Here is a 27,086-nt window from a genome sequence, read left to right on the forward strand (position 1 = left end):
CTGACAACCGGCAACATGAAATCATTGAGCTGCAAATCAACGACGAGCTCTTCATCACCACCAACACCTTGCCAAAGAAAAGCACTTCCAGCTCTGGCATTAGAGGTTAATGTGATATATGTGTTCAATAATTGATCCTTGAAGGATGTTATAAAAATGGAAATGACCTTAGATAGGAAAAAGGTTCCCTACCAAACCCTTGATCCACACTATCACTCTCTTACTTTGTCAGCTCATTACTTTAGTGCTGGTTGGCCATGTCAGCAATGCAGCTCTTTGTTTATTTGTTCCAAACAAGCAGCTGAACTTCAAAGTCTTCCCGTGTGCTGGAGGAGTTTTACTTCTGATTGTTTAGAGCAGGAAACATGTTGAACTGCTATTGTGTGATTTCAAATAGTAAGAATGGACATATATCAAAATTAAAAAAGACAATTATTAATCTTAGCTTTGACAAAACCTTTACTTGTTTGTAAGTGCTTTAGCAACCTGTTCACACTTCCAGGTCATCATACACAGACACTTGGTCAGGACCCCTATTGGGTCAGGGTATTTTAAGCAAAACCAGGACCCTTTTCTAAACCCAAGCAAGTCGATTTTGGTGCCTCAACCTAACTAGTTAGTGTTAACCCTAACCCTAACCCTAACCCTAAGTGTGACCATGTCACAGTGTTAACAGCGTGTTTATGACTATTCTCAGCCATCTTTATTTTGAAAGTCTAGCAGGATGCTGCATATCGATGACTGCCACCTTGATGGCAGAGGCCTGCCCAGTGCCTTAAACAGTGACACCAAGGCGTCCTGAACAAGCTTCCGTATGTGACGAGTTGGAAGAAAGAATGTGTTGGTGCTACAGTAGGACTTAAGTAGTCAACGCTGCCTTTTCCAATATAAGGAAAATACATTTTACATATCTTTCTACATAAATATTTGAAGATATAGCTTTTCTCACGATTTAGAAACATTCCTTTTGTAACAGCCTATATGTTGTTTACTATCCATCATACGTCTTTTAGCCATTCCTGCTGCATGTTATAGGAGAAATTATACAGTGTGCTACTCATTATTATTTTCAACAGTATGTGCACCATTGTTTGTGTTTACATTCGGGATGAATAAGTTCAAAACAATGTGTTTTTCCTGTCTCGTACCTGTCCAAGGTTGTCAAAGTTGTATTTGTGGTGAACCCATCGATAGTTGGCAGCCAGACAGTCGGACTTGTTAGTGATGTTCTTCACGTCAAAACCCACACAGTAGTAGAACTTTCCTTTAAAGAGCTGGGAAGGAAAACACACAGAGAGAGAGAAGGCCATAAGAGTTAGAGGCACAACAAAGACCCAACTTGATGAAGTCCTGACAACACTTGTTAGGAGCTGCTTCTTCCACGCAGCTTTTGAAGCAATTTCATAATTAGCGTCTGTAACTAGTGCGCGGACGAAGACTGCGGCAGCACTCGACAGTGTGCTTTTCCTTCCAAGAGGAGATGTTTTTAATTCTCAATCACATTGAATACATCAAAGAGGGGGGTGAGTAAAAATAATACATAGCGATGGGTGCAGGAAGAATAATAACACAAAGTCATGTGAGGTAGAACAGGGCGTAACTGACAACTAGGTGCACAAGAAAATAAGAGGCTTCACTGATTAAATAACAATGGGGAAAGCAGTTCAGCTGTAAGTTTGCAATATTTATGAACTCATCTGTAAATAGGGGAAAAAATCTGAATTACTAATGATATAGCCTGTTGTGCAGATGTCGTTAATACTGGCGGATTGTAGTTATATGAGCCATTTCTGACAATACAGTATAAGAGACTGAGGGGAGATGTAACACGGTTGTTTTTTTCTTTCTGTGTTCTTCATGATGTACTAATTGATTTAGGGATACCTCTATCTGTGCACTCGAGTCAGCAAATTAATAAAAAGCTCATTACAAAATGTACAGATGTACAGTGCATTTTGCCTAAAAGGAGAGGACTGATAAGGTTGTGGATCATTGATACAACTGGAGAGCAAAACCTAGTCTTCTCAAACCAGTCTGTTCTTTTTTTTAGGCAGGAAAATAATACACAACTGTTTGATTTCACATGCTGATGTGTTACCAGGCGGTGATTTGAGGGAGGATGAAGGGGGGATGCCATCCAACTTGTTTGCCTTCCATCCCCTCCTCTCTATTCTCTCGTAGCAGAGACGGTGCCTGGGCAGAGGCTTGGCTGAACAAGTCTAGTCTCTCTGACTCACTGATGCTTCATCTAACTGAGGTTTAAGCAAGTTAGAATCAGCAGCCCGATTAAGGCTCTGAGATATCAGCAGCTTAACTGTGCTGTATAGATAAATGCATGGTGCTGTCCATGGTGCTGAAGCAGCAGACAGATTTCTCATTGAGCTTTTTCCTCTCAATCGTGCCCTTCTGTCACCTTCGTCTCAGATCTGTAATATTCTCTAAAACTCTCAAGTATAATTACTGAATTCTATGCCATATTGTAGTCCATATACGTTATAGAGTAGTGTCACCTCCATGAGCAAAGTGATAAGTAGCAACACGCAGTCATGGTGTGGCATCACCTCTGTTACAAATGACTGATTATGTGTTACCATTATACCTGTTCCTGCTGGATTCTGCTCTAATTATCGCTCGTAGTCGTGCTGTGAGAACGTGATTTCTTTGTGGGTGCAAACAGGGCCACGCAGACTCATCTCATTTTCTCCACTGTTCATGTTCAATCTTGCATTGCTCGGTTTTATTTGTTGTTCTCGTTGGAAGTGGAGAGTAAAATAGTGGCCCAGGAAGCCTATGTTGACCCAGTTTAATTCTCATGTGTGCAAAAACCTTGCAGGGCCAAAGTGAGCATAGGGGTCGCTATGTTCGATCATATTATAAAGTATTTGCTATAGTTTGACCAGCTCAGGTCTAACTAAAACTCTTGCAGTGAGTCCTCATACATTGTTAAATGCCTGTGAGATTCCCTGATTAATAAAAGAGAAAGACAAAGGTGGAGAGCACATGAATCCATATTTAATGGTGTTTACCTGTACACCAAGAATGCCAAAGATGATGAAAAAGGCACAGCAGATGAGGACGATGTTGCCGATGGGCTTGAGGGACGTGATGAGGGTCTCGACTACCAGCTTCAGTCCTGGAGCCCTGCTGATCACCCTGGCGGAGGGAGGGAGACAGGGGGAAAGAGAAAAGCCAGTAAATGGTGTTTTTTTAAAGAACTGAAAAGGTTAAAAAATGTAAATGTATAGAGCGCCTTTATATAAAGAAATATGAGTCATCGTCGTCAAAAGCAACAGTGAAAAGGGCAACTGTGTGGTTCACTTTGAAGCAGGAGACACAGTTTAAGCAACATTTTCCCTCTAATAAGTTCAGTTTTATATGGTGTTTGAAGTAAAGCATATATAACACTGCAGTATCACACATTTGTAACAGTTTAAACAGAGATTAAAGACACACTGTGGTAATGACATGCAGCACAGACCAAATGCATTCAGACCTAAAATGACCTGAGTGAAAGTAATTTGAGCTCTCTGGACCTTGGCTCACCAGCTGCTTCTATCTCAGCTATGTTCTTTACTGCTCTGTCAGATAATATTAGGTATTAAATGGTTAAAGATCCCCTCCACACACGTATTGGGGCACACATAAAAAAACTGTCCAATGTGTCTGACGTTGTTTTTGCAGAAGTATTATCGCCAAATTAAAATCGACACCTTTTCCTGCTCCATCATTATAATGTTCACTTATATGTCAGTGCTAAGTCTCAGTGTATGTGCTCTGGAGGCTTCAGCTCCACACATCGCAGCTGAACTTGCTGAATATCGGACCAGGACTGGCTTCCGAATTATCTGTGATGTCACGAATCAGGCTCGTACACCTGCCTGAATTCGGCAATGTCGAAACTGTGCACATACATCATTCTGCAAAGTCAAAGTCAAACATTCAACTGTCGGAAAAAGGAAGAAAAACACATTTTGGTTTGAGCAGGACAGATTAAATCTGAAGCAGCCTGAAATTAATTAATGTGACAGAAAAGCAGAAAAAAGATCTATATCTGAAATTAGGTTCAATTTTTCAAATATTCCTCTGATCTTTGCTTTTTGTCTTGCATTAATGGACAATTCCACCTCTTCACAGGTAATTGTTACAAGTTGTTCAAATAAAACAATCTGGAAGTGAAAATTCACTTTTAAGTTGAATTGCTCACGACTCATGAACATACAGTATGTAACCTGGGTGGCTATTTGACATTTGTTTTCTACCAAAAAGGTTGGGGAACGCTGTGACGTGCATAGAGAACCAGTGACCAGAATATGTACTGCTTGCCCTGTTCCCCTGACAGCCACCCCAGACCCCAAATCATAAGTGAAGAAGCACATTTGCTTTAAGAAACAATCCCCACAAATGATGTCCTCCCAACCTGAGTGGCCGTAGCGTCCTGAGCAACCTGAGAACACGGAGAACCCCCAGGATCTTAGCTCCACCCGCCATTGACACCACAATGTCAATGAGAGACACGAATACGAGGAAACCGTCCAGAATGTTCCAGCTGCTCCTCAGATAGGCTTTCTCCCCCAGGTACAGACCCATGGACACCACCTGGAGAGATGAAGGGAGAGGCAAAAAATCCCACACAGGTAATGGAAAGGTGGCCAGATGCACACACGCTCTCACACACACACACGCACGCACGCACGCACGCACGCACGCACGCACGCACGCACGCACGCACGCACGCACGCACGCACGCACACACACACACACACACACACACACACACACAGACTTTGATATTCAGATTTCTAGTTTCTCAAACAGGTATTTCATTTCATGTGTGCTCCTTCTAGAGGAGAGGAGAGGAGAGGAGAGGAGAAGAGAAGAAGGGAGAGGAGACAAGAGACGAAAAAGGATAAGGAGAGGAAAAGAGAGGAGAAGAGAAGAGGGGAGGAGAAAGGAGAAGAGAAGAAAGAAGAAAAGAAGAGATGGTAGGATGAGAGGTGTCTGATAAAGAGGTGTTAAATCCAAAAGAGTTTAATTTCTAAGGAGATGAAAGGAGGAAAGTAAGAGAAGAAAGACAAGCAATAGCTCCTAAACCCCAATGAGACAGCTACATACAGAAGAGGAAAAAAACAACAAGGACAGTAATAAAGGAATAAAGGAAATGAAGAGAGGAAGGGAGGGGGGAAAGGTGATTAAAAGGGAAATCTACGAGGATTCCAGGCAGCAGCAGAAATCTCCAACACTGGACGTTCTACATCCACATTCAGATGAAGCTCCATGACTTGTGAAATGTTGAACTCACAGCAAAATCAAAGTCCTGGGTTGTGGATTTGTTTGGCTAACTGTACCGTAACCGAAAGGAGACGTCGACGATTAAAAGAAGAATAATTTAAGGAAGAGCTTTACCCTGTTTAAATTTCAGCTAAGACGTACAGCATTTTAGACTGCTGACATTGCACCTGTGCCACTTCAGCTGCTCCAAAATCCTCTTAAACCAGACACACTGTGGACACACAAGCAGCCTGGCACACTGACAAGGTGTGTGTTGTTGTGATTGGAGCTGCAAACTTCACAGCTGCACATATTTCTGTCACCCGCTGGCTACAGCTGGATGGGAGGTCTCGCTCACTAGGCAAGGCTTAACGGTGAGGGAGGAGGAGGAGAACGAGGAGAATAATCTGTAAAGGAAAGGAGGGCACGGGTGAGGTGAGGGAGATCAATAGTTTTTCGGAAACAGCGAGACAGCTATCGGTGGGAGGAATGAGAGGCGGAAGTCAGGGGCGGAGGCGAGAGGAAAGAAGAGGCTCACAGGGAAAAATGGAAAAATTTTAAAATCACAAAGTTGGCGAGGTTGGAGGGAAGAGTCGCACGGCGGATGCTTCGACATCACTTGACGCCTGCCGGCTGCTTTCATGGCGACAACAACTTGGTGTGGCTGTCATGTCGAAACAGCACTTTCAAAGGTGCGGCGGGTTCGCCTGCCTTGTTTGGCAGAAAATGCCACCAGAGAGACACATGGAGGCGTTCTGGAAGCGGCGGGATAAGTGATGGCGCTCGTGTGTCTGTTTGGGAACGCCACACGCGCGCACACAGTGACGGCGCAGTGCCTCAAAATAAGCCACTGAAAATGCATCAAACAGTCTCCTCCCGTAGGCTTGAAAAGAGGCTCTCAAGCTGTGCAGCCTGCTCCCTCATGAGCTGCAGTCAGCTTGGATCCACACCAGTTATGATAGATTCCAACGGTGACCCAGAGTTGTTATTGGAAACTTGGCAAAGTGTGTGAAAACGTCCGCTGAGACTTCTGAAATCGCTCCTGCAGAATAATCCACTTCTCTGTTGTTACTCTGTACTCTCACTGCTGCCAGCCCATTATGTTGGAGAAATCGACCCGCAGAGCTGGAGAGCCCCTGCAGTTCTGGAATCAGCAGTTACGGACCAACAGTTTAGACGTACGGCGTCGGCTAATTTGAGTTTTAATGTTAAAGTTATGATAGTGGTTAACTTATTGTGATTAAGTTCACGTTAGCTAGCTACCTTCGATGAATAATTTCAGCCTGTCCTCTGTAGCTCCCTGGGATCGAGCTATAACTTGGGGTAGCTGGCTAGCTTCAGCATGAACTCATGAATTTTACCAATGATGATATAGATCTCATTCATTCACTGTTCCATCTGTATGAAAACAGATGCATATTTTGACATTTTTAATACACAAAACTATTTTGCTTTTCACATGTGCAGTGTGTGTCTGGCCTATATGAATTCAATTAGATGTAATTTAATTATTATTATTCTTTAGGCGTGGCTCATGTTGTGGGGAAACCTCAATAAACGACCTTAAACTGGTGGCATATTGTGATATTATTGTGTTAAAGTTGTGTGAATAAAGTTAAAAAAAAAAAACTGATGGAGAATGTGTACGTCTAAAACTGTAGGTCTGGAACTGAGGGGCCAATCTGGCTGTCCAGGTTGATGACATTGAATACAGAAAGAACAATAAAGCAACTTTTTTAGTTGCTTTTTTTATTTTTTTAAGATATCACATTAACAGCAGCTAACCTACGTCCTTTACTTTCACAAGCAACCGCCCAGAAAGACCTTTACATCAGCCCCCTCTGTCTTTACATTCTAAAAATACTTGTATAAAACTCTGCTCCTGTTCTGTGTGCTGGAAGCCTTCAACAACATATGCCACTGCTGAACAGACACCACGACTGTCATCACAGTGACTCAAAGTGAGTGACGGCGGCGGCAGCATCAGCGGTGGAGGCACGATAACAGACACTGCCATGCCAACTGCTGTCAAGGTATTCCAACTCTATAATAATGCAGCATGACAAAGACGAAAAGTGAACACTTTTACTGTAAGAAAATGTTTCATCTGCCCTCGCTGTTTACATCTAAACAGCAGTGAGTCACTGTCATATCCTGTACCATAGGTCTTTTGTCAAGCCTGACAGGCTGGACGGCGAGTTACAATATGTCTGCTCTGTCATTAATAGCAGTCGGCTATAAGGAAGCACCTTCGGGACTACCGGAACGCCGTGAGGCCACCATTAAGCAGATCAAATATGGCCATGATAAAACTAGATCAATGGGAAATCTATAGCCGGCTGGTGCCAGCGCTCTCATCAAAGCTCCTCTCCTCTCACACTACCAGCTGTCCTTTGGCTGACAGTGCGAGTATGCCACATTAAATACCAATTCAAATTACATTCAAACTCCATTTGCAGTATCACTTAGCAGAAAATATGGCAATTATTGTACTTGTCGCTCCAGCGTTATTTTTGGAATCTGATGCTGAAGCTTTTTTTAAGATCACAGTGCTGCACATTGACTTGAAAATGACCATAATGGATCTCTGATGGGTTTGAACTCTACTTCTTAGATGTTTCCTTTCAATATTCCAACAGTATCAGCTCAGTTTAGCTAGTCTTACCTCTTAGAAACTACACTTACATACTACAAATTGCACCACATGTAAGTCACCACGTCCTCATGCCTAAACGACTGAATGGCTTGCATGTCAATGACTTCCACAACAACATATGTGATTGTTGGAGAGTACCAGCGTTAGGTGTTCTGAACCTTCATCATCATGTGGTTAATGTTGTGAAGTGGCTGCAGTTTGCAACAAAAATGCTTGGTTAGGATGAGGAAAAGACACAGTTTGAGTGTTACCCAAGTTAAAACAACTTTATGGTGACTTTCAGTGTCACACAGGACACAGACGGCGGTGTCCCATGTGAAAGTCCTGTGTTTGTTTGACTCATCCATCTAGCCCATCTTCTCCATATCTCGCCTTTCTTGCTTTGTACACTACGTCACCTGACTTCCTCCTTATGCGTGTTTTGTTTCCTGCTGTACTGAACCTGCATCAAACCAGGACTCCTACACTGGGATATGAACCTAACTATGACTTCTGTTTACTGTTATTCATGCAGTTGTCAGTCAGTTAGCAGACACGCTACGTATGATTGTGTCCTTGCAGATTAGGCTCAGAAGAAAGTGCAGGCATGCTTGATTCAAGCTGTTGTTTGGTCAGATTATCAAGTATTAAGAGTGTTTATGTTGCACCTATTTGAACACGTTTGCCTGATTGAGTAGTAATTACCATTATATTTAAGTCTTTTATGAGGGCAAATTTGGTGTAAGTGCAAATCTTTTCCCAAAGTAACACAAAGCAGCTTTGTGTCTTTCTCAAAGGCGCACACTTTCAAGACGTGAAGCACACGTCAGCCATTCATTTTCACTGCTCAGACTTCCTCAGTCCGATGTAAGGTCTCAATGGAAGAGTTCTTACCGGCCAACACTGGCTGTGAAGCTTTCGGAATGGACTTCAGTAAATGGCATTCACTGTGCTCACGTCCTAAATCTGGACATGTCTTAAAAATGCTCCTCAGTAATGCTATGAAAAGCTAAAAGCCAAGATCTCAGACTGTGTTTCTTCCAGCTTCTGTCACAAAGCTCCTCAGTAATTGATATGAAGCCATTTCAAAGAAAAAAAAGCATGGTGCCTTGACGGAAACATCATTTTCTGCTGACTACTCCATGCATTTGAAGCTGCTAGCGCATTTGCAAGTTTCGCCTCAGCCTCAAGCTAATTGCTGTTTCATGACAGCCTCACAGCTGAATGACTAGTACTGAGGTACGAAATGGACCAAGTGAAACGAGAAGATGTAGTGCTGACACTCTTTGCTACAGTATGACAAAAAAGTTGCATACTGTAACTTTAAATTAGATGTGATGACAGTGTGAGCACATAAAGTAGAGCAGCGGAACGGTTGTCAAAATGCTTGTATGAAGGAGGCCTGCTTAGATCTTATAACACTCTTATCAGTTTTAGTGGGAAAAGCACACAATGTGACAAGAACGAGCCAACTCTATACGAGTTTATGTGTGTGTGAGGGAAGAGGGGGAAGGGTGGGAAGATCTACCCGATCAACACTCCCCTCCCTGTTTCTAATTAGAGGCCGACGTTCAAGGTCAGACTCACTGTGTGCAGGTAAGACTGTTTCCACTGATCACTACTGCTCACGTATGTGTGTGTGCATGCGTGTGCGTGAACAGGAAATGAGAGCAGGCTGCATCAGTGATGGAGTGTGTCTCTGAGAGGAAACGCTGTTTAATTAGTGCTCCTCAGAGTGGGAGCAGACTGACCAGGTGGGAACAGCAGATTAAGAGCAAAAGAGAAGGGAGGGAGAGGAGGAGGATGGGAGATTAGATGGGAGGAGGGTGAGATACAGTGAGATCATGTTGTGTTTGGTCCTGTGTTGGCAAAAACTGTGAGAAAACAAAAAGCACTGTAGGAGATCACTACGTTAATTGTCCATGAAGGAATTCATTAGTGTCTCGGTCAAAATTTCTGACATAGTTTAACCACATTTTATAGTCATAAAGGGCGTAGTTGTGCGATTGTGTGCAGCGTTTAGTTAAGAGATGACAGAATGAAAGTAATTTGCCATTAATGCAGAGAGAAACGGAACCATTTGCAGGGTATTTACCTGATATATAATTATCATTATATCATTTCAAGGCATTGGAAAAAATCTTTTGCGAAAACAAAACCAGCAGGAAGCTACAATAGTGCTGAAAGACAGTTTGACTTGATTATTGGAGCATAAGAAAAAGTAAATGAGTAAGTAAAATGCATGGAGCACTGAAGTAAGCAAGTTTGCAAACAAGCACTTAAGTAAATAATGAAGTAATGCACTCATTAATTTAAGTGGCTACACGAACATGCAGAGCTCTGAAAGTGAGTGCTTTATCATGACTTTAGAGATGTCTCCAAATGCTGCATTAAACTTACGGGTGTAACTTCGAAAATGTACATTGGTCAAATAAAATGTAGGTTAATGGGCAACAAACGATGTGCTGACAGGATGTTTGTGCCTGACCGGGACATGGGCAATTTTTACAACAGCATTAAGATTAAGGACCATCAGGACTGCAAGGGCTCTGGTTTACTTTTTTTTTTTTCCATTTTAATAAACAGATGCTGTTGACAAATAGTTGAAAGACTACAATAGGCAGCCACGGCTTTACTGGGCAGCTCCCAGGTCTACGTTTATGTACCAGTGTGGATTATTCTTTGGGTGAGATTTTAGGGTTACGTGTGTGCGGGTTAAGGTGTGTTTGCTTGTGCTTGTGCCTTTAATGTTGTGGGCCTCTAAACTCACTGAGACATTATATGTGACATCAGGCTATAAAAACAATCTTGCCACGATTTGACATGGAAATAAATGTTTTTCTTTTATTGCACTTAACTTTTTTCACGTCAGCTGCTTTAAAACTCGTCACTGAGAACAGCATTTGTAAATAAGGTCTTTTGAGCCGTCTTGGTAAAGTTAATATCTATGTTTTGATCACAAGTATATTAAGACATATGAGTGTGTGTGTGTGTGTGTGTGTTGGCGTTTTGACAACACACACAACTGCAGCTGAGATAAAGCTCATGGGCAAATACATGCAGAGGATTAGTCCCCTGACTGTGTGAAAGTCCATCGACAGGACAAATAGTTCACTATTGAGCGAGTGCAACAGTCCCACACTGGATTCCACAGTGAGTGGAAGTTAGTGCGACAGTACAGAAACTGATACACTGTTTGAGATAAGAAAAACGAGCATCAGAAGAGTGCCGGGACCAGGATTTTGTGTGCAAATGAGGCAGGGCACAGATAACAACGGAGCTCGACTGATTAAATTACAAATGGAGGGACAAAAGAGCAGAGAGAACGATAAGACAGATGCATTTGAAATGAATCAAATGAGCGGCGCGGAGGAGATAAAGCAAATGAGAATGTGAGTGATCTGAAGTCTGATCGAAGGAGTAAATAAAGATGCAGAGAGGGAGATGAAGACACAGCAGAGTATGAATAACGAACCAAGCCAGGTTCAACCTGGGGCCAAATGCATATATGTGCATATATGTGAGCTCTGTACTACCACAGCACTCAGATGATCTACATTTCATTGTGCTACACATGCCGTCATTATCTTCATTATTCCTGGTCATAAATAAATCACTATAGGGTTTCTACCAATGCAGAAAACGCCTGGAGACACAAAGCCCTTAATAATGGATGATGCCTTGTCTTCTGGACAGCAGATTAGTGGATTAAAAAGTGTGTGTGTGTGTGTGTGTGTGTGCACGTGTGTGCGTGTGTTAATCGATGGGAAGTCCAGGAGCAGCTAAAGGCCAGCTGAAGAGAGATAGCCTTCTAATTAACTGCATTATCCAGCTGTCCATCGCCAATGGGACATATGCAACTGATTAAACTGCAAGTTGCAGAGTTTCAAGAAATGAGGAGATGGAGGGATTAAAAAAAGGATGGGAGGAGGGAATAAGATGGAGATGAAAAGAGGAGAGAGGAAAGAAGGGGAGAAGAAGAAAGTAGGGGAAAAGATGGATGGATAAAAGGGAGAATGAAGAGGAAATCAGATATGAGGGAGGAGGAAATGGACAGGAGCAGGAAGAGGAGGTGAAGACATGAGAAAAATGAAGATGCGAGGCACAGAGCAGAGGGGAAGATGAGATGTGGTCTACTCACGATGAGGTAGATAAAGTCCATTCAGGAGGGGTGAGAGGAAAAGAACAACGGAGGGGAAATGAAGAGAGGAGACTGATGAGGAAGAGGTGAAGAAACGAGACCGATGAAAGCGGAAGAGAGCAACAGAAGAAAGGAGGAGAAGGGGGAAGCTGTTGTACCTTGACGGTCATCTCCGCAACAAAGATGGCGGTAAAGATGTAGTTGGAAATTGTGAGAAACACCCTTTCCTGTAAGAAAAGGAGAGAGGGGAAAACAGAGAGAGAAAGTTTAAAGGAGGAGGGGAAGAGGAAAAGAAGACGAGAGAGAAAGAACGGGCAGAAACAGCTTGGAAACAAAGTTCACTGATTTTATTTGTCTGTGTTTTTGCTATTAAATTAAAATTACACCTTATTTGGCTAATTTAAATGCCAAATTTCAAGAAGCTGATATGTGTTAATTTGAACGCCTCAGATCTTTTTGTAAAGTGCCTTCCATTCAGTGTTTTGCTGCAGCTTGATTGCAGGAAAGTGGCTTGATGCCAGACGAGCGCTTGGAGCAAAGAAGGCAAAGTGGCATTCTAAAGTAGATTAATTCAATTTATCTAAATAACTGCTGCTTTATTAATCATTTGTATAATTATTTCTTTCTAAATGAGCAACAGGTCGTTTACAACATTAAAAAATGGTAATTATTACAACCATATCATATATATTGGGCCTGTTCTCATATCAAGTTTGTACTTAAACGAGGTAGAAATAATAAATAATGTGATGGGAAATAAAAACAGGAAGTCCAGAATCAAGATTTTGGTCTAGAATTTCAGAATCTGTCAATTTTGTCAATAAAGTAAAACTTCAAAACACATACGGGCTTAGAGGCTGAGAGGCTCAAGATAAATACATTATACAGTGTAAGCGCTCAGCGGCCAGACAATGATAAGGGATGGTTGTTACCAGACTGCCTTGCAGTATCTTCGGCCTCTCCAGAGCCACCGTGATGCAGTTGAGAAAGATGAAGGCCAGGACAACGTAGTCAAAGAGCTTATGGGCGATGATGGACTGGCAGAGGAGCCTGAATCTGACAGAGAAGGGTACAAGGACGAGGATATGAGGAGGATACAAGTATTGCTCTAAAGGATATGCGTTCATGCGTAACTGCATTAAAACAGCAAAGATTTTCCTTCAGGAAAAGTGTCTTTCTGACACCCAAAAAGCACATGAGTCCTGCGGATGAGAGGAAGTGCTGAGATCTGTTATTCCGCAGTGATTCATCTGTTGAGAGCTTTGTACGATTAAATGAACCAACAGCACAAGCAACTCCATCATGTCTAACAGACAGGCTGTAATCCTTTTACTTTTGCTCCCAACATCTTTAACCCCACAGGATGAGAAGATAAACCTTTATCAAATAAACAAACATCTTGTCAGCCATTGTATTCCCTGCTTACATGCTGTGCTTTGCTTTTACAGAAAAAAAAGTTCAATTATATGAATTTATATGACTTTTTTGGACTTTTCCCTGAACTTTTTTTTGTGAAATGTTAAATATTCTGTCACAATTACTCCACCAGTTGTACATATGGTATTTACAAGAACCACTGGTGCAGGGACTTTAACACCTGCAGACACCTGCAGTGCTGTCGCCAGCTCCTCAGCCAGTAAAGGCGGTAAGCACCTCCTGAGCGAAGCCCTCAACCACCTCAGCTCATCTGCCAGCTATAAAGGGATCAGAATATACCTACTGCAGCAGCACCTGCTCTCTGAGTGAGGAAATCGATGTTCTAATCTGACTGCTTTTCCTCCAGACCTGGCAACCATGTCCCTTTATCTATTGATTCAAATCTGGCAACCCTGTCCCCTGATATCGATCGCGACGAGCGGCATCGCTGGCGTAGGCACTTATCCCTCTTGAGACACAACTTCTGCTGTTGGCTTGTTCCTCCTTTTGTTTGTTTGACTGCTTCCTTGGCTGTAACTCTTCTTAGGTGCACTGGCTAGAGCACGCACACATATGCTTGCACACACATACACACACACTCAAGCATACATAGTACACTGAGGCATAAACAAGGCATAGGGGTGCATATGCTCACACGCTCCCACATGCACATATGCAAAGTCATCCACAAACACATGCATGAACGCTAGCAGAGATACGGCCTAACGCTAGCACACACGCCGCCAACACACACAGACCTCGCTTGACAGATGGCACCTGCCAGCATGCCAAAACACAGCCCCGGGTTCTGGCTTCCCTTAAGTGGCTATCAGCACGCAGGGAATAGGGTGAGTGAGCGAGTGGATGACCGAGTGATTCTTCTTTCATGTTGCTTTCAGGGGCGTTTCTACTAGCGATGCATTGACGGCTGGGAGAAAACATAATAACGCAGACAAACACAGACACACACACACACGACTTGGAGCCCAGAGTCAATAACGCTGTCAAAAGGGGGAAAAAAATGCTTTGGAGGAAGCAGGCAGCGACATCACTTTAAGAAGCCATTTGAGAAACCAGAAGACAGCAGTTTTCTCTGTGTGAACAGAGTTCTTCCGCAGTATCAGGACAGAGCTGGTAACGTCCGCTAACGTTCGGGCAATTGGTCTCGCTTGTCAACTTTGCAAACTATCACAAGCGCTGACACATCCAGAGGGATGCCGCTCGCTTTGTTTCCTCGCTGAACCTCTGTTGCAGGTCTTCGCCGTTTTCAAGTGGACCACGGTTTTAATCAAAGGTCAGTGGATTTTACATGACAGTCGTTTGTTGGAGAGTCTGCGCTCATGAGGGCATCAGCATCTCTGTATTAAAGCCCCCAAAGACTTGGCTGACAAATAGACAAACTCATGACAAACTCATGACTAAATAAGCACAAAACCGGTATTATTTTGTGAGCCTCACACCCAAAAACTCAACCCATCTGCTTCATCTGGACTGTGTTGATGTGGTTTCATCAGATTTCATTAGATGTAGGCGTTTCTAAATCATGATTAGTGCACTGGAGTACATGACATCAAGAAAAAGAAATATAAAAGTCTCTTATGTGAAATAATCAAAATCAGGGCCTTTAAATGTTTCACACTGGGGCTGTCTCCTGTACTTTTGGTTTGCTTTCAAACTGCTGCATAATGTCTTGAACGTTCTCAGGCTCCGGTGCCTCATTGCAGATGTTTTGGATCTGGATCTTCGTCGTCCAGGAGAGTCAGCCTCTTCTCCTCTCTCTCTGCACTATAGTTTCTTCTATCTGTGTGAATGGTGTGATTGAGCTTTGTGTGTTTGTGTCGTCTGTCCTCTCCCCAGGTCTCCATGATGGAGAGGAGGTCAAGTGGCAGCACTTGGAAGTTGATCTCTTCTATCTATAATTTGTCATCATGATTGTGCATAGTGTTATTTTACAATGCTGGTCTATTCTGTGCACACGGCATCTATTGCACGTCTGTCTTTCCTGGGAGAGGGATCCCTCCTCTGTTGCTCTACTTGAGGTTTCTTCCATTTTTTCCTCCCTGTGAAAGTTAAAAGGTTAGTGTTTCCTTATCCGTATCGAGCGTCTAAGGATAGAGGCTGTCATATGCTGCACAGATTGTGAAGCCCCTCAAGGCAAATTTGTGACATTGAGCTTTATAAATAAAATTGACCTGACGACCAAAGTATCAATGTCATCTAACTTCGACCACATAAACATGACCCTGTAAGTAGAGGAGATTGTGACACAGGCACTTCAAGAAAACAGGACTTACTTTCATCAGTCACAGCATTCCTACATTCGTACAAGCTAATTTTGAGATGATACTGAGAGAGGTCACGAGTTAAAAGCCAATGAAAACAAAGAGATATGGATATGAAAAATGGACTCTTTCATTAAGGAAAGCTACATCATAAGTGAATGGTCTTCTGCATGAGTGCCCCCACTAGGGACTCTCTACCCCAGGTAATGTGTACCGCATTCCCCCAACCCGATGTTCCAGGGAGGACGTTCTCTTTATTTTTCAGTGGTAATTTTCAGTAGCTTTTACTGAAGCTGTCAACTCACTTGTTCTGAGGGGAGAACAGGTAGACGGACCACTCCTCTCTGGTCTCGCACCAGTCTGGCTTGTACACCTCCATCATCTTCTGGATGCGGAAACACAAACTCTGGAGGAGCGTATCAGTGACATACATTATCACTTCTGTGTTTTAGATTTCTGTATTCCAGCCTGTTAGAGAATTATTAGCCCTGAGCATTAGCATTATCAGACTTTTTCCTAAAAGTGCCACCTGGATCAACACTGCAGTACTGAAGTATGCACAACATTTATCTTTTCTTCAGATTACTCTCAATCTGATCCCTGTTCTCTCCATAATGTAAATACTATAATAATGATTGAATATGTTCACCCAGATGGAGCTCTAGCATGCTTGGAAATTTCATGAAGTGACTGCCAAGTCACTGCAGAGTTTAAAGAAACCAATAGTGCTGCCTCGTTTCTACACTGACTCCCACAATGATTAATGTTTATGTTTTTTTCAGTATTACTTTGGCTTATCTAGGAACCAATAAAGAATTCCGCTTTCATCCACTGCTAGCAGCATCCCTGAGTAGAGTCATAAAGCTCCTCTCTCACACTGAAACCTAAACAACAACAATAAAAAGAGGCACAACTGCTTTTTTAGCATCTCTCCTAAAGCTGAAGTGTCTGGTTTAGCACCTTGTCTCTATACAGTTAACAGAACAAAGTGCCGCCACGTCCTCTTAAGAGATGATAATCATTCATTTATTTGTTGCTCTTATGGCGTTTGTGCCTGAGATGACTCACATAATCTGTCTCTTCATCGAGGTCTGCTCTTTCCTTGCGTGCATTGACTTGAGGGAAAACCTCAGCCATCAGCTGAGTGTGGGGACCCGGCGTCTTGCCGTTACAGTCCCGGTGGTCCGCTCCTAAAACACTACCAGCCCCAGACCCCCCAGTGATGGATCCCCCTGCCCCAGACCCACTCCTCCTCCCGGGCTCTGGGTGGACAGGGGCAAGGCCCGGGGGCTGTCCGCCTGCCCGAAGCAGCTCTGGGAGCTCCAGGGAAAGAGCGCGTCGATCCCTCCTCGCAGCGAAGTGTCTGGAGAGGAACAACGGGGGTGGAGGTGGATGATGAGGGGGTAGAGGATGTTGGGAGTGGGATGGGTGGGAGAGAAGGGACTCCTGCTCGGCAGTATAGCTGTAGGAGTGGGGGGAGCGGGTGCTGTGTACACGGAGGCTGCCTCCCACCAGAGGAGCCCCACCAAACCCGTAGCTCCTCCGGCCCAAGCTGTTTGAGCTGGACCTGAAGAACAATTTATAAAGTATCAGTAACATGTAATCGAAACTATTAGTTTAGTCATGAAGTTAATAATAGATAACATAAATAACAGTAAAGGTTTGATGTTTCCATGTTGGTAACAAAGGCGTAACAAAGGTATTAAGAATTCATTAAGGCAATCGTCGTCTACCTGCGGCTCCAAGCAGACTGTGGATGGAAAGGGCGCCCCCAGTTGTGGTAGTTGGGACTGCGACCATGACGCTAGAAAAGACACACAGCAGTTCACAGTATTTATCAGCAGTTTGCATCCAGTAAATCCAAAGCTATCCAAACACAAAGACCAAAGACCAGTTATTCATGTGTGCTTTAAACACGTATGTCAAAGCGCAAAGAAAGAAGGTGTTGTGACAGGTTCTGCAGGCATGAATGCACTAGTTTTTATCTGGCTCAATATACTTTGCATCTTGCAGTGTAAGCTTTAATGTTGTCTTCCTTTTGATTTTTTTTTTTTTATTTCTTAGACATTAACCAGGGACTGAACATTTGGCTACATCTGGCATATTTACAACATAACAATGTCATTCGAAGAATAATTCTGGTTGGACAGGAGTGTAAAACAGGATGTAAATAAAGTCCCAGATTAAACAAACTGATGTGAAGGATTAAATAAAGACGAACAGTATAATCCACACCCACACTGTAAACATTCAACATAGTTGATAGAACTTCAGCTTTGATCAACAATAATACAGATGCACCAGCATACTTTTCCATTGACACGAGAGAGTACTGCACTCACTTTGGGATCTACCTCAAAAGAAAGCAGTTTATACTTGGATGTGGCCAAAGTGTCTTTTGCCCCATCAGACATGTTCCCAAATCTCAGTAATTAACCTGGTGAGTGCAAAGTTATCATAACTAATAAAAATGGTGGCCAAACTAGAAAAACAATATGATTATATTTCCTTGAAAAACAATATGATTATCCTATAAAGTGCATTGAATTTACTTAGATGCATTTCAATATATGTGCCTATCTAACTAGAAATGCTCTGAAGCAAGCATCTCCCTCCTGCTCCAGTGGAGCTGCTTAGCGGCTGGGTGGATGCACAGGGCACCATATGGAGCTACAGGGATAAGTGGAAAAGAGCATGCTGCTACTGCAGGTCTATCAAATGTCAATAAATAAGTAAATGACTGAACAAATGAAATGTAAACTGGCCATTTCAAATGAGAATGCAGAGCACTCAGAAGGCCGTCATCAAGTTTAATATGCAAACCCCTGAGTGCCAGTTCCACTTAGAGGAACATAACCGGCTCTGTTTGTTTCCGCATGTCTAATCCTCTCAGCATGATAGACCTAATTATACGTTTTACCCTTGGAAACGTACATGTCACCAGTCACAGCGTGAGCCGACGCCATGCACCAAAGAATCTATGCATTCACCTCGACGGAAACTGTAGTGAAGCGTGCACACGAGCTGTTAAATAACACTCCAGTCCACACAGAGCTGCAGTGAGGATTGCTCACGAGTAACATTCAGAGAGAGTGTGTGTGTGTGTGTGTGTGTGTGTGTGTGTGTTTTAGACATTTAACATTACTGTCAAGACAATTTGTTCCACACTATGCGGCATAAACACTGGCAACAGCTGATACTAATGCGCTGCATATTATGTAGCTCATTCTTTGCTGCCAAACGTGCCCTAACTACAGCAACTTTCTCTTATGTAAAATGTAACTCAATGTCAGTGGCTATATCGAATCACATTATCATTACATCAAACCAGCAAACCAACACTTTATCTCCAGATATATTATACACCTCTGCGCCGGTGCAATGTATTACTAAGCGTGCAGCTTTTATTTCCAGTCAGTGAATACTGTTTATTGCGTTATTGATTTCTGTTTGGGTACTGGACATTTTTGCTGAGGCTAACTGTTGGACTGAAAACAAATTCCACTGATCCAGGTTATGTGGTCAGTTCTTACTATGATAGTGAGAGCAATATACTGTATGTTTATGCAAGAAAGTCACGAAATGCATACTGTATACTGTGCACTTTTTCCCCAGTTCTTTACGCATCATCAACAAGATGTCAGGGACACAGAGACAAATAGCCACAACAAAGCAGCGCACCCATTAGGCTGATTGTGACTTGATTGTGCTGCAACACAATGCATCACTGGTCCTGAGTTTCATCCAATCAGTCCAATCAGCAGCGTCTGATACATCAGACAGTGAAACGAACAAAACTGAAGGACCTGACTCACAGCTCTGACTCAAAGTGTGAGTTCATCAAATGCCGCTGGAGCCGCTGATAAAACTTCGGCAAAGAAAGTAACACTGAAAGTATTCATAAGCATCCTTCTTCTCTGCTTATTATTGTGTTGCTTTTGCTCCAAGCGGAGTAACTGCTGCCTTCTGATACCAACTAAGATGGAGAGCGGCGAGAGAAGAGGAGGAGACTTCACAGTGGAGTGGATCTTCCACACCCACTGTGTTTAACATCATAACCTCTGAGATAAGAGCGTTGCTAAACTACACCTTATCATCTCTGTAGTCTCCACTCCCCTCCATCTTCCTGTCACCGCATCACCCTTCCGGTCTCTCTCCGTCACCATCTCTCTGTTCTGTTTTCGCCTCTCTACTTCTCTCCGTTTCTCCGCGATTCAATAGAAGAGGGGAACAGTCAACTAATACAAGTTGCCATGGCAACTGGATGCGGAGCCAAACCTTGTAGAACTCTTTCGCTCTCAAAAGGTTTTGGCTCAGAGACAATCTGCGTCATTCTGCCATGCTAAACCTTTGGTAAAAGTGAAGCTTTTCACTGAAACTAAACTTTTAGACTGATCAATGCATTTTTTTCTCCATTACAGGCAGCAGCTGGTATATAATTATGAGCACTAAGAGCTATGACATTTTCATGTTTTAATTGGTTTAGTTTTATTATGGTTAAATGCTAATGCTGCTCTTGGTTGCAAGCTTATGAGTCAGTCAACTATAACAGCAAACATTTTAACTAAGAAGACACCAAATTCTGGAATCAATTTCACCAAATCTGTGTTTGCTTCTGTTCACCGTCTCATCTGAAGCTGGATTTTTTGGCAAACACACAGACTAAATCTAATGGAAATGAATGCCAGTGATGCATATATCATTTGGAGAGAACAGGCTGACATCAGTCTGGCCCTTTTCTTTAATGTTGACTGATATGTCTACAAATGCATTTGGATGAATGTCCGTGCATGAGTACAACTGCGTACCAGGGAGAGGGAGCGTCTCTCCAGGCTGCTCTTGCCCAGGCTCATCACACTGCTCTTCCTGGACTCGATGGTGAAGCTACGCCTCTCTGAGGAGTAGGATCCTCTGGACCCTGAAAGACCACCCAGCTCCAGGTGGCCGTTGGGTGTCAGCGTGCAGATCCTTGGGTCTAGAGGTAGTCGAGAGAGAGCAGTAAAAAGAGTCCTTTTTTGTTAGTTAATGTGCCATCCACGCACATCTCCCACTCCCCTACTCACCATTTGTTGCATATTAAAGAAATAATGTATTTTGGTTTTACACTGTTTCTTCAGTCTAAAATTTTAGTTAACTCATGAAGTTATCTTGCAGTAAGATTTTAACTCTGTTTAGCTCAACCTGTTTTTATCCAGCTGTCTTGTCTATCGCAATTTCATCTAGCGATTTCCTACATTTTGCATAATACCATTTGCATTTTCCGTGGTAACAGGCGTCAATCTGCTGTGGGTTATACTTGTAGGCGCGGAGAGACATTGTAGCAATATCTTATAACACTAAATAGAACTTTAGACATTTTGAGACAGCTATTAGACTGGTTGTGGGCTGAAAAACTTGCAAACTTTGCATTCTGGTCTTTTAAGGCTCCCGTCAGTGGAAAAAGGTAAATCAGTAAAAGGAAGCTAATTCTGAGACATAGAATTCTGCTTTGTTCTCACTTTATTCTTTTTAATTTCTCAAAAATAAAACTCCTGGAAATGGTTGGGATAATGATGCCAAATAAAGAAAGCTAAAGATAGTTTTCATGTGGAACTACACAGGAAAAAAAACATATAATCTTTGGTTTACTTCTTAAGCTTCTTAAGACAAAAAGGGAGAGAAAATTCAGAGAGAAGTTGAGAATAAAAACCCTCAACCCACACAAAAAAAGGAAAAGCCGAACAACCAAAGGTAATACCTCTGTGCGGTGTGAGTGGACGGACAGTAAAACACCTTGTTGTATCTCCATCTTTTGCTGACGCTGCACTGCAGAGATCACATCTCCTCTGCAGCAGTAGCCCACTCATACTGTATTGAAGTGATTCCCCCCTTTTCTGAACTCATGTTTAATCCTCTCTGAACCGCATTGTTTACTGGGTCTGTGGAGAATATCTGTATGTCTCATTGTGAGCTCTGGATAAAGATCGAGCTCATTCATATTTCAAGACTGCTGGCTATTCTCCGAGTTTTAGCAAGTTTGCAAGCCTTCGGCGCATAGTTCTGTCTTCCTTTTGGTTTTCGGGTTGAGCACATCTAGCTTCTCGAATAAGCCTCACCGGAAAACAAAGATAGCTGGCTTGAATGTGAGAGAGGATTTAGTATGTTAAAATCTTAAAACCACTGGTTTAAACTAGAACCGCGTTGCAAATAATGCACCCTAAGCAATTATACATTTGCAAACTGTGCTTTAAATGCGCTTAACTTCCACATTTGGTTAATGAAATGAAATAATGAATAATGAAAAAACATGACAGTGACATATTCATATTTCATTTTGGGAGAGAACTCTAAATAAGATCAACAGGTGGAGTGACGCGGACGTTGCACCAGACCGTTGTGGTGAAGAGCGAGCAAAGCTTTCAATTTACCAGTCGATCTACGTTTCCACCCCCACCTCTGGTCATGAGCTTTGGGCAGTGACTGAAAGAATGAGATTGTAGATATAAGCAGCTGGTCAGGTGGCTGGGCTTAGCCTTACAGATAGGGTAAAGAGCTGAGACATCCCGCGGGAGCTCGGAGTGGAGCTGCTGCTCCGTCACGTGGAGCCGAGCCAGCTGAGGTGGTTCGGGCATCTGATCAGGATGCCTCCCGGGCACCTCCCTTTGGAGGTTTTCCAGGCACATCCAACTGGGAGTAGACCCCCGGGGTAAATCCAGAACACACTGGTGAGATTATAAATCTTATCTGGCTTGGGAATGCCCGGGCATCCCCCAGGAGGAGCAGAAAAACTACCTCAGTTAGCCTGCTGCCACCATGGCCCCAACTTTTTATGATGTGAGAGATGCATTAGCTGTCTTTGGTCACAACCTATGGTAGATGGGTTAATAATTTAAAATAATTCAAGCTGCTGATGGATAAAACTCAAATAAAAGTACACTGTGGGGAAACAGCTCACCAGATAACTTTATGGAGTCGTGTTTCTCGCTCTCGTCAAAGTTGGAAGAGGAGCGGTCGTCATCCGAGTAAGAACGATTGGCGTCACCCTGGAGACAAAAAGGGGGTGAGAGACAGACAGAGGAGGCAAAGAGAAAAAGAGACGGGGTATTACACAGGGCGTATGCTACAGAGGACTCTCAAAGCATACTCTAACACGTTTTGATTTAGGACCTCTGATCTCCTGTATAACATCAGTCAAAGCAACAGACTGCTGTCTCACTGCAGACACACATATCTGAGGTTATCAAGGTGAGTCAGATCTGTGTTATATCTTAAGATTAAATCAGGAAAACCCTCAAACTACTGATACACTGCTCCAGTAACCTCACAGGTTTGGTGAAAGGTAAAGACACACAGAAAGACTAATGGCTGCGTTTTGTTTTGGCATTTCAAAACGATCAATCACAAGCCTTGCGATTTGTGTCAGCGTGTCCCCTTCAACTCACGGATCATAGCTGCACGCCGTGAATACGGTAATGCTTTGATCCGCGTATGAAAACTCGACTGGATTACCCAACCGCACTACAATTTTCCAATGATACATCTGGGACTTTGACAGCTGATGGCAGATTGACAGCAGTATTTTGCAGTGCTTTCCGCTGAGATGGATGGCTTCAGAAATTATACGGTTCTGTTCAATACACCATGATTATGTTTTGACTGGTGATACTGCTACTGATTAATTCCAATTGTGACCAATATTGTAATTAGGATTTCTACAGTATAAATTTCATTTTATACCCTTTGAAGCTTTTTCCCCGGCTTTCCCCCTTTTATAGTATTTACAAGTTTATGGCACAATCAATACAAGCTTGACATGCTAATTTTTTTTTTAAGAATAAGACGTAGCGCTAGTATACATGGAAAAAAAATCTGAAAAGTGGGAAGGAGGCTTTACCACATAGCAAGTATTTACCATAAACAGTGAACTGGGGGTCTAACAGAATAGTTGACTACAAAAAGGTTTTTGTTGTGGACAAGTTATAGTTGGTATGTGAAATTTTGCAGCGCTAAAGCAGCAGACGTACAGCAAGCGCAAGAGGCGGAAAGAAACACGGCTGCACGTCCCAGCGCTCGGCTAGCAGCAGCGTGGAAACACGTCACCAGCTATCCCTGCAAGAATGTAGCTGCGTTGTTACTGCAGTCAAAGCTCAGACAAGCTTGCTGAGAGTTTAGTAAGATCATATCATCTTATTTGCAGGCAGCCTCTCAGAGCCGATAGAGGACCCTGCCATTGCACCTACCCCTCGGCTGTTCCTGCCTACACAAGTTAACCTTTCACTGGTTCTATTTGAGACCTTTGTGATGAGAACTGATCATTGCTACTGGGTGAAAAAAATACATCTCCCACGATAAACTGACTACTCAACAATCACCTGGATTACTTTTGATACTGAAGAAAATGTCAAAATTTGCTGAACGTGAGCCAAAATCTGAAGTTAAAAGGAACATCTTTTGTAGTGAATTTATGAACGTTCATCCTTGATGTACTGTGTGCGGAGGCACCTTCACATATATTTATGTGTGTGATGTCAGGGCATTCTGCGCTGACTGAGTTATGACCCTGAGAACAAGGGGTGCAATTTAGCATGACTCACGGCTGTGAAAACAAATCTCTCTCTGGCACAATCTATCCATCTATCAATGAGATCACTGTAAATATGATTGATGTACTGACTGTTCCATTTTTCTCTGATTGGGAAATATGCCTCTTGTTTAACTGTGTCCTTGAAATGACAAATTCAGCTTCAATTATCATTACAATCTAGCTCCATAACGTGTCTTTATGTGTGTAAGAGGGCAGAAGCACACTTAAAAAAAACACTATTTTATAACTCACTTCTCTATTGTGCCCCTCAAAAAAACTCCCCACCCATACAAGACCATACTTAACACTGAAGGATAATGACATGAATGTGATTGAAAGAACACATGAGTGTCTTGAGGTTTGTTTGTAAGCATTTGTTGTATTTGAGCAGATGGGAGTGTTTCTTTATTAGTAACTCTATCCATGTCAGTGGGCTTGGTTCTGTGATTATGAAAATCAGCATGACACAGGAGCTTGGGCTTATTTTCGCTGTGAAGGTCACTGCCAAAGGTTAAAGTCTTCAGTCTTTGAGAAACACAGACAGATGGATGTCGGCTGTCCATAGCAGAGGACACTGTGCGCAGAGTGAAAGGATGGATGGATGGAGACAAGCTAAACATAGAACAAGAACTGTCAAAGTTTGAAAGTTTATGTAAATCACAGGCCACTGTAAGAATCCTTCGACACTGTCAATTTACAGGCCACGGTTTGGTAAATAACAATGAATTACCACAGCATTAGAAATTCTGCACTTGTCTGGAGTAAATTATTGAATAATTGTGAGGTAAGAGCTTGTTGATTTGCTGCACATCCTCGGTTGCTGTTAGATGGCAAAACATGCCAGCAATAATTTGAAATATATCAATTCCTGCGATGCAGGTGTATCCAATTAATGTTCTTAAAATGATCATAAAAATGAAGATCAACAAACCTTGCCCGGGCACATCAATCAGACTAAATTAAAATACAGACTATGGAAATAAGCTTACATTCTGCATCTTGAAGCTATGAGGCCTGTTGCTCTTACCTCTGCCTGAAAGCCCTCAACCAAGATGGCCACCAGCAGGTTGAAGAGGACGTAGTTTCCAAAGGTCATGAGGGCCACGAAGTAAAGAGCGGCAAGTGGTGAAGTGGCTGCCATGCCATTGTACAAAACAACGTTCCAGTCCTCCTGCGTCAGAATCTGAGAGATTTACATAGATGAACACACATAGAGGCCATTAATAGTAACCACGAAGACCACTTAAACAATCTATTCATTGTATATCGATACATATACAAAACTGTACAGTTTGCACACAGATTATTACAGATTGGTGCATTATCAAATATGTATAAATAAATATGTATGTAATAACTATATGCAAAAGATCATTAGCGTTTTAGGCGGTCTGGTTTACAGGTTAACCGCCCACAAAAATCAGTGCAGAAATGTATCGAATCTTAAGAAATATTTGCAAGTCATCTGCATACATAGAGAAATGTAGATCATAAGTAGTTATGCTGAGATGTGCGCTAGTGTGTTTGCGTGCATTCCTATTCAAACAGTGACGTGTTGGTTACCTGGAAAACAGTGACAATAGCCCAGAGCAGGGAGTCAAAGTTCTTCCTATCTGGTACTGTGTCACCGGTCTCAGTCTTGAGACTGAACTTACAGCCAAAGATGTGCATCCCCAGGATACTGCAACACAACAGCAGAGCCTCTGATGATGTTAACACCCTGTACACACTGAAATCTGTATCATCTGCTTTACCCCACTGACAATTAAATTTGGATCTTTGCAGATTTTTCGGCACAATGAATACAACCAAGTGCTATTCATTGAGATAAATTTGACAATAAAGGCTTTTCTTCGTCTAAACTTCTTCTTGTATAAATGCTGCTATACATGCAGCTCTGTGTGTTATCAGTAACTGCAACTAAACACTTTGCTGCTGGGATAATGGACAGAAATTGAAATATCTGATTGAGACTGAACCCTAAATCCCAGCTACATAAGATGTCATCTGCTCCAATGACCATGTTGCCACTGTAAAGTACCACACTGAACATTTTACAGTAATGGAAAGGGAATTTCATTTGCAATTAATTGCACACAATTTCCAGGATATCCAGGATACCCTTGCTGAGTATTCAGAAGCCTTTGAACAATGTCAAATGGCATTCGTATTCGAGACTGTAAATTGCGCCTTTTGTAACCAGCACTCGAGAACAGCATTGTCATGGATAATGTTTCTAACTTACGTACAACTTGACCCTGTATATGTATATGACTGAACACTCACATGCAGATTCACTCAGGGTCAGGTCTTTTCACATCACCTCACAAAGCAAAATTACAAGAACTGGCCTGAGTGGAAAGTGAAGTTGAGAGGGAAGGTAACAAAGACGGCGAGGATTGAGGCCATTGATAAAAAGGATAAAAGACCTTTTAGGCCTTCAGAGTGCTTCTGTGTCAGTTCTCGAGAGCCTACAAATGTCTGATTGTTATGTTGCTTCAGTTCTTTAAGTGTCTGCTTGTTAAATTCTAACCAGATCTTCAAGTGTCTGCTCGTTATTTTGCGCCCAGGGTTAATAGCTGTAGTGGAACGCTGTGCCCTTCTGCGCTTCAATGGCAGGTATTAAGCAGGCGCACAGGACTTGAAAAAAGACAGAAGCCAGCACACACAAACACACATTAAAAGGAGGGATGAAACAATGATCTCTCTCTCTCTCAGTCATCCCCCTGAAAAAAAAGAAAAGGTCTCCATGTCTTGGTACAGTTGTCAGGTAAGAAGGAG

At 42.6% G+C, this 27,086-nt stretch overlaps 1 protein-coding gene across 1 annotated transcript in view; it reads right to left on the minus strand.

Annotated features, from left to right (window-relative positions):
* Positions 1-27,086, minus strand: part of LOC121604421 (voltage-dependent T-type calcium channel subunit alpha-1I-like) — a 168,619-nt gene that overhangs the window by 51,579 nt on the left and 89,954 nt on the right. The window contains exons 12-23 of the mRNA XM_041933929.1: positions 25,869-25,986; positions 25,333-25,488; positions 22,677-22,764; positions 20,551-20,717; positions 17,476-17,546; positions 16,811-17,309; positions 16,048-16,148; positions 12,977-13,100; positions 12,203-12,271; positions 4,418-4,596; positions 3,027-3,153; positions 1,149-1,274 (exon numbers count right to left, since the gene is read on the minus strand). Coding sequence (XP_041789863.1) covers positions 1,149-1,274; positions 3,027-3,153; positions 4,418-4,596; positions 12,203-12,271; positions 12,977-13,100; positions 16,048-16,148; positions 16,811-17,309; positions 17,476-17,546; positions 20,551-20,717; positions 22,677-22,764; positions 25,333-25,488; positions 25,869-25,986 — 1,825 coding nt within the window. The remainder of the gene's footprint in view (positions 1-1,148; positions 1,275-3,026; positions 3,154-4,417; positions 4,597-12,202; positions 12,272-12,976; positions 13,101-16,047; positions 16,149-16,810; positions 17,310-17,475; positions 17,547-20,550; positions 20,718-22,676; positions 22,765-25,332; positions 25,489-25,868; positions 25,987-27,086) is intronic.

The sequence above is a fragment of the Chelmon rostratus genome, chromosome 3 (genome assembly GCF_017976325.1).
Source record: "Chelmon rostratus isolate fCheRos1 chromosome 3, fCheRos1.pri, whole genome shotgun sequence".
NCBI classification, from domain to species: Eukaryota; Metazoa; Chordata; class Actinopteri; order Chaetodontiformes; family Chaetodontidae; genus Chelmon; species Chelmon rostratus.